The sequence below is a fragment of the Armigeres subalbatus genome, chromosome 2 (assembly GCF_024139115.2).
Source record: "Armigeres subalbatus isolate Guangzhou_Male chromosome 2, GZ_Asu_2, whole genome shotgun sequence".
NCBI lineage: Eukaryota > Metazoa > Arthropoda > Insecta > Diptera > Culicidae > Armigeres > Armigeres subalbatus.
This window is the reverse complement of record NC_085140.1, coordinates 39,450,542-39,462,929: the sequence shown is the minus strand read 5'-3', so window position 1 is coordinate 39,462,929 and position 12,388 is coordinate 39,450,542. Positions and strand designations below refer to the sequence as shown.

The 12,388-nt window shown below is 36.2% G+C and overlaps 1 protein-coding gene across 1 annotated transcript in view; it reads right to left on the bottom strand.

Moving 5' to 3' along the window:
• Window positions 1–12,000, bottom strand: part of LOC134214294 (JNK-interacting protein 1) — a 41,160-nt gene extending 29,160 nt beyond the window's left edge. Inside the window, exon 1 of the mRNA XM_062693706.1 lies at window positions 11,597–12,000. Within this exon, the coding sequence (XP_062549690.1) occupies window positions 11,597–11,679 (83 nt within the window). The 5' untranslated portion in view covers window positions 11,680–12,000. The remainder of the gene's footprint in view (window positions 1–11,596) is intronic.
• Window positions 12,001–12,388: the final 388 nt, after the last annotated feature.

Sequence of the window (12,388 nt, the reverse complement as noted above, 5' to 3'; positions counted from 1 at the left end):
GGCAGACCCCCCCTCCCCCCCCCCTTTGACCACGTGGTTTTTCCTCAAGTACAAAAATTAAAAAAAAAAACCTTATGTAACTAAAACATATGGTTAAACCGATCAATTTTGAAGATGGACAATTTCAACCGATTTAAAATCAAACTAAACCCAGCATGGAAATTATAAATTTTCATGAATTCGAACATTTTGATGATGTTATCATGTTGTAATGTGTATCGTGTATTAGGATATCTAAAACTCGTACACCTTCGATGCATCAGGAGGATACAAACAAATCTGGACTCGCGAATATGTTATAAAAATTTCGAGAAAAAATTGTAATGGTTTAGAAATTTTCCAAAATATCCCTATATTATTAATTTTTTTATCAGTGATTTTTTTTAAATAATTATAATGTTCATCACTGAATATCCCTATAGATTCCTAAGAGTATTTGGAACCTTCCGTAGCTCTGGAGGTACTGGAAATTCTTAAGATATATAAACCTCAGCGAAGCATCTGAACTGAACTCTTACAACAAAAAGTTTGTCAGAGAATCACAAAGTTAATATGTAATCTTAGAGATGCAAATAAAACCTCCTACTGTTGTTTCTTTTGAGTAGCATTCCTGTAGAAATTCCAGTTTTGCTTTCAGAATCATCAGATTAGTTTACATTCCAAATTAACAGGTATTAACAGGTTTCAGTATAAATTAGAAAAAAAATCCAGTTTACTTTTTTTACAGAATCTCTAAAGATTTTTTTTTTAAATCCTGGGCAACTTTAATGAATCTTCAAAGGAAATTCTTCTAAATTTCCAATGGAATTTTTTTTTCGTTTTCTAAAATAAATTCTTAGACATTTTCAGCAGTTTTTTTTTAATTTCCAAAACAAATTATTCGGAATATGCCAAAATATTTTCGATTAATATGCCAAAATATTTTCGAGTAGAAAATCGAAAAAAGTTCATCTGAACACCAATAATGAATTTCTCGAGGAAATTCCGATGTTTTTACAAGTGAAAATAACGAAAAAATTGTACTTTTGAAAAAAATCCTTAAAAAATTAAATCCAAATTTCAAAAGATTTTCTGATGTGAAAATTCCTTAAAATTTCTAAATCATTTCCTGTGCATCTTTGCATGGTAAAGATTTAAAGCAATGTTTAGCTGAACCTGCAAAGAAATCAAAATGACTTCCCGAAGAAGAATGAATTCCCGATGAAATTTTTGGAAGAATTTATGGTACAAATAAAAAAAAACAAGAATCTCGAGAATTTTAAAGATTTATTTTTTGAAAATCCAAAGAATTTTTTGAAGATAATCCATAGACTCTTCCGTGGAAATTCTAAACAATGCCTCGAATAAAAAAAAAATACTTGGAAAATTTTAAAAAATGTGATAGAATTCACAAAGAGCGTAAAAAGTATTCCGAAAAAATTTCAACAAAATATGAACGGAAATATCAAAGTGTTTCATGTGGCATTGGTTGTTTAATATCTTTCGGAAATTCAGAAGAGTTTGTATTTAAAAATTTAGAAGTTTTCTCTTCTTCTATGGCTCCATATTCCAACTGGAAGTTGGTCTGCTTTTCAACTTAGTTTATTCTATTAGCATTTCCTAAGTTATAAATTGAAAGCTTTTATATGCCAGCCATTGCACGATTATATATCTTGTTTAGCTAGTACGATGGATACACTATACCTAGGATGTCGAGAATGTTTCCCACCCGAACACATCCTAGACAGGAACGAGAATCGAACTCGTCATCTCCGGGTTGGCAACCCTACGCCTTTTCTCGCAAAGCTAACTGGAGACTGAACTTTTTGAAGTGCACTCCTTCCAGAATTTTCAGACAGAATGGAATTTTTTCAGAGTTTTAAGGATTTTTTTTTCAAAATTTACACTGGAGATGTTTTGTTTTTTTTTATTATTAACAATTTGTAGCAAATTTTTTCAGAGAGAATTGTTCAAAAATCATTCTGAATGCCAGCACTTTATCAGGATTGTATGAAGTAATGTCAAAGTTTTTACAGGAAATTTCTTTACTGGATTTTTCCTGAATATCCACAAAAAATTCTTTTGAAGTTTTTTTCTTGGATTATTGTAAAAACATGAATATTTTTCAAATTTGTAGCTGCAGTACGCCGATGCAACAGTGTCGGCGGCGTTATGCTAAAAACCATCTGCGGCGGTGACGTGGCGCGGCGGAATTTTTTTATCTTTTCCCATTTTTCCTTTCCTTTTCCTTTTCCTTTTTGAGACTGAATCGCAACCTGTTCTTTCCTTTATTTTTTTATGGAAAAAGGATCTAAGGCTAAGATGGTCAAATAGCGCAGATATGCATCGGCGTTACGACCGACGCTTACCGGTTTTTCTCGATGCACACCTGCGTCTTTTCAACGCTGAGTTGAAAAGACGCTTCGTCAGCATCGGCCCTAAGATGCGCTTTGCGTTTAATGATTAAATCATTAAATTTTAATGATTTGTATTTTTTACAACGCTATTGTTATTCACCAAAAATTTTTCGTGTAAAAAAACCCACGTGGTTCAAGAGCAACACCCCCCTCCCCCATGTGGCTTATCGTGGTCATTTTCCAAACCCCCCCTCCCCCCTATATGACCACGTGGTTTCTGGACGGCCTCATATTTCAATTGTGTTCATAATCATCTTCTGGAAGGAGAAGACTTTGACAAAAATTTTAGACGAAACCCCTCTTCCAGCGCTGCATAAGCTAGTGAGATTGGTCTACCAAATTTTCGGCCCTGTAGCAAAAAAAACCATCAAGACAAATCTGAAATCTGGACATCAGAGGTCAACGCAGCCCATCACGCTCAACTTGGTTTCACTGCCGAAGTCTTTGAGTTAAACGGGGTGTTTCGAAAGGAAAATTATGCAATGACTATTAGAAGGTATTGGAGAGTCTACCACAGGTAGTTGATTGCTGTTTTAGTGTAACATTGTTAGACTTCTATTCAGACGCCATGCGAGCTTGTTGTGACAGTTGAATAACAGCCAGGCTTTCAATCACCGAAAAATTTCTCATTTTGAAATTCCGCGTTCTTGAATTTGGTGAGCGCATCACGGGGTGGCCTTACAAAGTATACGGAGCAAACAACGGAAGCCATCCACAGAAATTTCTATACTATCTAGCAAAACTACAAACTGCCAGATAACCACGAACAGTATGCAAGTAAACTGTTATCCACGGTGGTAGCATATAACAGTGGTCACATAATGCAGACGTCCATTGAAGCTCAGTCAAGTTTGAAATACAGAACATAAACACTACTTTGAACTAGTTCGTAGTTTTAATTTTTTGTTGATTTAAAATGTTAAAAAGTGATATTATGTTCTTAAATTTAATAATAGGGGAGGAGGTTCGGTTGTGGGCACCCTTTTGTGTTTGGTCCATAACTTTAGCCCTGGTTGATCTTATGTCGACATTTGCATAGCAATCGAAAGCTAAACTTATAACCTTACTACTAGCAAAGAAATTAATATGATATCATCGATTTAGAAAAAAATATTGACAATTTAGAAAATTTGACATTTTTGGACATTTTCATTTCGTGGTTCGGTTGTGGGCACCCTTGAAAACTTAGCTAAAAATAAAGAAGCATGAATAAAAACCACCCAGATTTAAAGACAAGGAATAGTTTATTCATTCTAAAAGCCAGGAGACGCTAAGAAAACTCAAATCAATTCACCTAGCAGTGATGATGCCTCCCTCGGTGCATTAAGGAGGATGTTGAAAAAAATCATATAAGAAAGGTCTAAATAGCACTTTAGGTAAATGGGTTTTAATTTTTCATTAATTTACGTTTTATTGGTATGCATCACAGTCAAAAAAATCCTAATTAATCACCCTAGCGGCAATAGTGCCTTTCTCGTTCATTTCAAAAAATAATATTTTGGCCATAAATTTTGATCCCATAGTCCGATCTGACCAATTTTCAATAGAAAACAATGGGAAAGCATTCCCCGTCGAATGCAACTTGTTGCAAGCAAATCGGTCAACACTTTGTTCCAAAAAGTGTGTGTATAATGACTAGACATGCCCAAAGAACAAAAATATTAAATAAACTCATTATTTCGAACAATTATGTCAAACTAATTGTAAAAACTGCCTTAAAACGTTATTAAAAATAAGTTAAGGAACAACTAAAACGATACTGAATGATTTATCAATAAAATGAGGGTGCCCATAACCGAACCAATAAAGGTGCCCACAACCGAATTTCGCAGCCTTTTTGGAACGAGAAGAAAAAAAAAATCGCGCTAAAATCGACATTGGGCCTCAAAATAGATTACATTTACTGTGTAAATACGCATTAGAACTCACTTTTTGAATTAAATCCTTTAATTTATGACACTTTGAAAGAGGCAAAAAAAACTTTCGTGTTGTTTTTCTTGTACGAAAAATTTATTTGTTTCTAGTTCAAAGTAGAGATGCCCATCCGGTTTGATATTGGGCACAAAACATCATGCTATTATAGCAAACAAATGACGGTTGTCAGAATGACAGCATCTCTTATCTCTCAAAAGATACATAGGGGTGCCCAAAACCGAACGGTGCCCACAACCGAACCTCCTCACCTACTTCTTCTCATAGGCATTACATCAACCACTGTGACATATGCCGCCTCGGAAATCGGAGCTTAATGTTCATTAAGCACTTCCTCAGTTATTAATTGCGAGGTTTTCTAGTCCATGTTACCATTTTCGCATTCGTATATCATGAGGTTATGATGATACTTTATGCTCAGGGAAGACCCTAGACAAGACCGGGAAACGAACCCAGCCACTTTGAGCATGGTCTTTCAGTGTAGCAGTGCATCTTACTGCATGGCTAAGGAAGGCTTCAGATCTATTCATAATAAACCTTCAGAACATTTAAAACTGGCAGTAATTTCAATATAACTTCTATTATTTTCATCATATAAAAAATGTTTTTATATAAAAATGTTTCTTAAAACACCAAGAAAAAAAAAATAGTGGTTGGATTTTATATAACTTGTTTAAAAAAAAATAAAAAAAATCAGAAAAGGTTTTTAGGTTAAAAATATTACCTTAAATAGTAAAAAAGTCAAAATTTCACCGATGAAATATTTCAATCGACACAGATCCTTAAACTAGAGGCACGTTATGTTTAAAGGCAACTATTATGCAAAGTGAATGCACCTCGGATGTTAAGCCGTTAGATCATAGTTTTTGACCTCTAGTTTAAGGATTTGTGACGATTGAAATATTTCATCGGTGAAAATTTGACCTTTTTACCATTTAAGGGGATATTTTTAATCAAAAATCTATACTGATTTTTTTAAATTTTTTGAAGCAAGTTAAATAAAATCCAGGCACCACATTTTTTACCTGACGCTTCAAGGAAAATTTTCATATAAAAACAATTTTCATATGATGAAAGTAGCAGAAGTTTTACTAAAAATACTGTTGACACCGAACATATATTTCATTTTTCGATATGTAGCGTATTCTTGTGTAACTGCCTATCTCATACGTGTCTATTAAAAAACCAGCAACCCTGCACCGTCCACTTGTTACCATAGAAACAGAATTTAACACTGGACAGGTCAAGAAAGATGCTTGATTATATTTCAATTGTGTTCATAATCATCTTATGGAAGGAAAAATATCATCATCTTCTGGAAAGAAAACCCCTTCTCTAGCGCTACATTAACTGGTGGGATTGGTCTATCAAATTTTCGGCCCTGAAGCAAAAAAAAACATCAAAACAAATCTGAGGTCTGGATATCAGAGGTCAACGCAACCTATCACGCTCAACTTGGTTTCACTGGGCGTAACTGGCGAAGTATTTTAGTTAAGGGGTCGTTCAAAAATGACGTCCAAAGTTTAAGAGGGAGGGGGTCAAGATATTGTTACAGTGCGTGTGTACACTCGGTCTACCAAACAGCGTGACAGAGGGGGGAGGGGGTCTGAAAATCTCAAAAAGTAGTGGACGTCATATTTGAATCACCCCTAAACGGGGTGTTTTAAATGCAAAATAATGCAATGGTAATTACAAGGTATTGGAGAGTCTACCACAGGTAGTTAATTGCTGTTTCAGTATAACACTTCTATTCAAATGCCATACGAGATTTTTTTTTTTTTTGGTCTTTATTAAAGTGATTTTTTATATGACAATAAGTTCATCACTAAGCCATACGAGATTTTTATGACAGTTGGATAGCGGCTGGTCTACCAAACGCCGAAAAATTTCTTATTTTGAAATTCCATGTTCTTGAATTGAGCGCACAGATGGATTAGAGATCAACGAAGAGTTTTGAATCTACGAAAGGAAGAAACGGGGACAGCCGTACCAACCGTTTCACATTCAGGGGGGAAGCTGATTGACGAATCGTTGGGAGTGCTAAGAAGATTAATGCACACTCCTTGGGTCCTCAACGTCGTGGGATGGGACACAGTTTTTAGTCTAGTGCCCTGGCTTATACACTGATGGACAAAAGTATTTACATAAATTCAGATAGATTACTATGAAAACATGAACGAGAGAAAGAAAAAGAAACAAAAGCGATGAAAAACAAGCAAAAACTCAAGACGATAAAATTATACCATATTTTACCATATATTTAATGCTATTTATTATACCATACATACCATATATTTATTGCTTACCACAAATTTTCACGAAAAGTTAATGAGGAGTGAAAATGAATAAACGAATGAAAAAATCATCAAGAAAGCCGTTTTTCGTTTATCTCCCAGGTTCATTCAAGAGAGTCTAGACTCAGACTATCTTAATATTCTTAACAAAACCAACAAAATTGTACATGGTTGAATGCGTTGAATATTTGAACTTATTTTAAAACATACTTTATTTTTGTATCAATTATAATACCAAATCCTGTCGTATATAAGTCGCTTCAACCCAATCGGTCTAAATTGTGCTACTTGGGAGACTTGTCAACCAGAACCCTAGTGCTTAAAAAAATGGTGTAATAAGGATATTCTGTAGGTATTCTGGCATTCATGAATCTTTTCGGGTCATAATCGGCATATCTGCGTCCAGGACCTACCTAAAGCAGTCAAGGGTGCCACAAGGTTCTGATCTAACATTTTTGTGTTTGCTTACGCCGACGACATTGTGATCGCCAGATACAGACAGACCCCATTCGACGGAGACGAGCCAGCCTCGGGCTGAAAGTCTCCCTAATAAAGACATAAAAAAAAACACCCCATTCGATATTGGCAATACGATCGGAACAGTTATGTTGCCAAAACCAAATGTTTTTTGTTTTCTTATGATATTTCACATTTCTTCATTCATTGTGACACTTTTTTACGTGGATTTTGAAATCTAAACGTTTACACTAAAAACAATTTTACTCGATTTTTTACATTTTTTATGTCGATTTCGGGGTCTAACCAGTTTTTTTCACAAGGACTATAAGATTTACATGGTTCATAAGCAAACTTTTTTTAAAAATCCAATGGTTTTGTTGTCAAAATCGAATGTTGCCAAAATCGAATGGAATCTAAGCGTTTGCACTGAAACAAAATTACGCCCTTTTTTTACAACTTTTTTAAAGTGGGTTTCGGGGTCTAACCATTTTTTTTTACGAGAATTTTGAAATTTTAGCGTCCTCCTTTAAAAAAAATTACGCGTTTTTTACGATTTTTTTTTCTTCATGGATTAGGGCTCTAACCAGTACAATGAGATTTACGTAGTTTATGAGCAATAACAAAAAGAAAAAAAACTTAAAAAAATTTACCACTAGGGTAAGACAGTATAATGCGCCCCACCTGGCCAAAACGCCCCCCTTTAATTCCTAGAAAACTATAACTAATTAAGAGTCAAAATCAGTTGGTACCTATAAGTATTTGTAAATCCATCATACTATGTGAATGTGGAAGTATTTTTGTATTACACAATGAAAATAATAGCAAAATACAAAAAGTTGCAGTTTTGATTTAACTTTTCATTTTTGTTTGCTCATCATTCTGAAGCGACTCTGACATACTGTCCGCAAAACTTGCACTGGAACACTTAGTTGGGCAACAAAATTACTTTTCTCTGTGGTTAGTATGAAATAAAATTGCTTCCATCTTCAAAATTGTAACGATTTTCGAAAACATGCTTCACTGGCCAAAACGCTCCAGTGTAGGCAGTACGATATGCCCTTACCAACTGGACACAAGCGCAACGAGCCTGCAGCAGTTGCTTCCAAATTGTATGGAAAATATTGAAATGTAATTCAAACCTGTTTTAATGGACCTATGTTGGTTTTCTAATGTCAAGCGCATAAGGATTTGTAGCCTTTTTATCATGGGATTGATAAAATACTAATTAAGGGCTATTAAACGTCTTTGGTTGAGGTGGGGCGTATTGCCCAGGCACTTTTTAAAATTCATTTTTTCACGACTTTTCAAAAAAGCTTTATTACGTGTTATCTGTAATATTTTGCATAAATTGCGTTGAAAAGTAAAAAGTTATCAAGGAGTTGCCTTAGGGGGGGCATATTATACCGTCTTACCCTATGAATTGAATGTTGCCAAAATCGAATGGGGTCTGTACTTCAACCTGAACAACAATCCGAACCCAAGCAGACGTTGGCACCGTTCATCACTCCGGCTCCAGCCTTAAACCAAATGGCCAACCCATTCTCAACCGGAAACTCATCAAAGTATCCAGAGTCTCAATTGGTCGAAGGCTGATCTTTCTTCCTCACTTTAGATCGATCAAATCCAGCTGCAGGTCCAGAATCAACCTGATACAAACGTTTTCAAAAACATAGGGCCAGCCGGTACCAAATTGGTCAGGCGGTGATCGAAGCAGGCTGCTATACGGGTTTGAGTTGCTTCTTCTTCTTATTGGTATTACATCCCCACACTGGGACAGAGCCGCCTCGCAGCTTAGTGTTCATAAAGCACTTCCACAGTTATTAACTGCGAGGTTTCTAAGCCAGGTTACCATTTTTGCATTCGTATATCATGAGGCTAACACGATGATACTTTTATGCCCAGGGCAGTCGAGACAATTTCCAATCCGAAAATTGTCTAGACCGGCACCGGGAATCGAACCCAGCCACCCTCAGCATGGTCTTGCTTTGTAGCCGCGCGTCTTACCGCACGGCTAAGGAGGGCCCAAAGTTTTCAATTAGTACTTAGTATAATAGTAGTGTCTAGAATTCTCGCTTAACTTTTCAAATGGCCTTTTCTCATTAATAAATTGGAATACTGCAATCAAAAGCTATCATATTGATCAGCTGATATTCAAATTAATTAATGAAAAAATGTTACTTAGATCCTTTTGAAAAGTTAACACGCATCTTCACATCAAGGCCGCCTGAGCTGAAGCAGGTGTTTTTCCTTTTTGTCAACGTGTGCTCGATAATAATGTTAAGATGATTATACAATTAGTCCCGTGGTGAATTTCAAGTTTACCACATGCTTTTCTACTCCCATCTTTAAAAGATAAAATACGACATAGTTCTTTTCAAACAGTGCTGAAACTGAAGTCGATTGTATAGCATAAGTAAGCAAATGATTCTACGATTGTATCACCACTATGCCAATCCGTGCTCTTGAAAATTGACTGAAAAAAGCACGTTGTTCCCAAGATGGCCGAATTTATTACGAAGGGCTGATACTAAAATGTTTCATCTGAAAGTCGGATTCCCATTTGAAAAAGCTATGTACAAGCCGAGGTTAGGAGAGCGCCGTAGCGAGAAGAAGAAAAAATGTGTAGTCTTTGCGAATTAAGATGCCAAGAAAAAAGTTGCTGTCACTGCTGTCAGAAGTCACTGGAATTGAAGAAGCTGTTTTTGGATAGCAAATAGAGAGTTGAAAAAATGACAGCCAATAATGGTGAGAAAACATATTTAAAGTGATTTGCTGCAAGCAGATCTGAGGAAGGAAATGCTCCCATTTTCATTACATAAAAAAAACAAAGCAATGAAAATGAATTTGATTAGTTTTAAATGTTTGTGATTTTGTGCAGTTTGATAATTATAAAAATAAAAATTTAATAATTTTGAAGCGGGACGAGACGAGCCAGCCTTGGGCTGAAAGTCTTGTTAACAAATACAACAAAAAATTTGAAGCTTTCTTTTTAATTTTATGTTCATTTACTTTACTAACAAGCAACCCAAATCATCCTGTATATATACAACTTATGGTTAATTCACCTACCGATCTTTAAAATCTCATAAAATTTAATAAATTCACTTAGCTTCCTCCCTGACTTAAAGAATTTTTTCAACAATTTTATGGATGAGCAGAAACTATAAAAAACTTCAAGACTTCTTGAAAATTTTAATACATCATTGAGCATTTTTTGGAATAGAAATCCTCACAGACTCTGAGGAGCCCTTCGGAAAAAAAATTTCCTCTACGGTTACGGCCGTACGGAAATCTTGAAACTGTCAAACCTCTGATTACCTTTGAATGATATTTTTTTGATCTAGAACAGTATTGATAATATTAGATCCTTTAGTTATCCATATGATATGTTCTTTCCAAAATCATGGGTAGGACAATGCTTCGACTGTTCTACCCAGGTATTTTCATGCGTTGGACATTTCCTACGTGCCCCACCTACTTCCGGCGCCACTGCGGACTATTATAAAAATCATGTATTTGTACTTTCCACAGCATTTCCAATGCATTCCCCCGATGGAATTTCATAGAAACATCTTTATATTACGCTGTTTTAATGCGAATATGGCTAGAAGGTTCACTATTGGACATTATACCCTACCTGATGAATTTCCATAAATAACATTGTGTCCATTAAAATATGCCATCAGTAAATCATCTCTTAATCCCTTATTCTCTTATATAGGCTTGCGGACAGCAGCTGTCGATATGTCATTGGAATTTTCCGATATTGTGATCCAACAAATCATTATTTTCTTTCTCAGAATTTTCCACGATGAAACCAACATCCGAATCAGAAACGATGACACACTGCTAGAGATACCCAGATAACATAAGGAAATACAAACTGGCACGTAAAAGGTTCTCACACTGTGGAATAGGATAACAACCGGTGCATGTTAATTCGAGTGTCTTCTTCGAATAGATACATCCCGTACTAAGATTCAGTTCAACAATTTATTGAAGTCCATTTGTAGACAATGGGGCAACAAAAACATCGTTTTATCCTTTACACTGATTGGTTGTTAATATTCATGAGCTAATGTCATTCTTTACGGGGTTTAAGTTTTCCCTTTCTTCCTGCTTTGAACTTTTCCTTCTGTCCATGTCTCAGATTTCGCCACCCACGACATCCGGTTGTAGCTCGAGAGCAATCGCTTTTTGGATTATTTGTAAATGTAATTACTTCTTGTTTCCGATTTTACTCAAGCTGTCAATGGACAGAGCATAAAAATAGCATGAATCACTTCGTCACGAGTTGCAAAGTGTGCGTTTGTCAACCAACCGAGGGGTTGCTGGGGGATTCGGACGGTAAATCGTACTGAAGGTTAATCGTTCCACATATGCATTCTGAAAATGATTTCAACCGCAATCGATTACGGGGACTCACAATTTCAGGATTCCATAGCTTTTTATCACATCACATTTTTTATCGTGGGCAGATGCTTGCAAAAAAAAGGAACAAAAACTACTACTCACGAGTAGAATGGGGCCGGAGTCTTGCTGTATGAGGGCAGCTTATCCAAGTTTTGACGAAATTCTTCAAAATCTGCGTCAGCCATCCTGCTCTTGATTGGTACAGGATTGTACCCGGGCAGGCCTCAGCACGGGATAACTCCTTTCCCGGACGCGAACGTTTGTCAACGCGAACACTTTTAGCCAGAAACCGATCTCCGAACCGCGAATAATAGGAAATTAACGCATTACCAGTCCAGCAAGGATGGAAAAATCTGTCGATTTTTCACCAGCACCAATTTTCTACACACACGCGCACACACAAAACCGCGACTGTATATGGGTTCTCTCTTCCTTGGTCCGTTTTCCTAGCTGGTGGGGCCCGTTTGTCTTGCTTGAACCGCCGTCGTCATCGCACTTGAGGTTGGCTCTCGCACTCGGCGTGTCAGGCGTTTACTGAAAGGGAAAATTTTGCCACAAAGTGCAGTCAGTCTGGCTGTTTGCTCATCTTGGGGACGGTATCTGACGACAAAGCAAGAGAATTCCGTGATATCCTTTTGCATGGGAGTATGAGAATCGCGAGAGGAGTTTGAGTGTGAATGGTAAGGACTGTAATCAACAACAGGGACAGGCCATAGAGTACGTATACGTATTCAATATATTTATCAAAATGATTTTAATCAATGATTATTTTCAGGCACCAAGTTCTATTTATGCAGTCTCGTTGCGTTATGTAAACGCAAATTTTTCCAACAATTACGATAGCGTCTGTGTACAAATGACAATGACGATCTTGCTGTCTTCTGTGAACTGAAA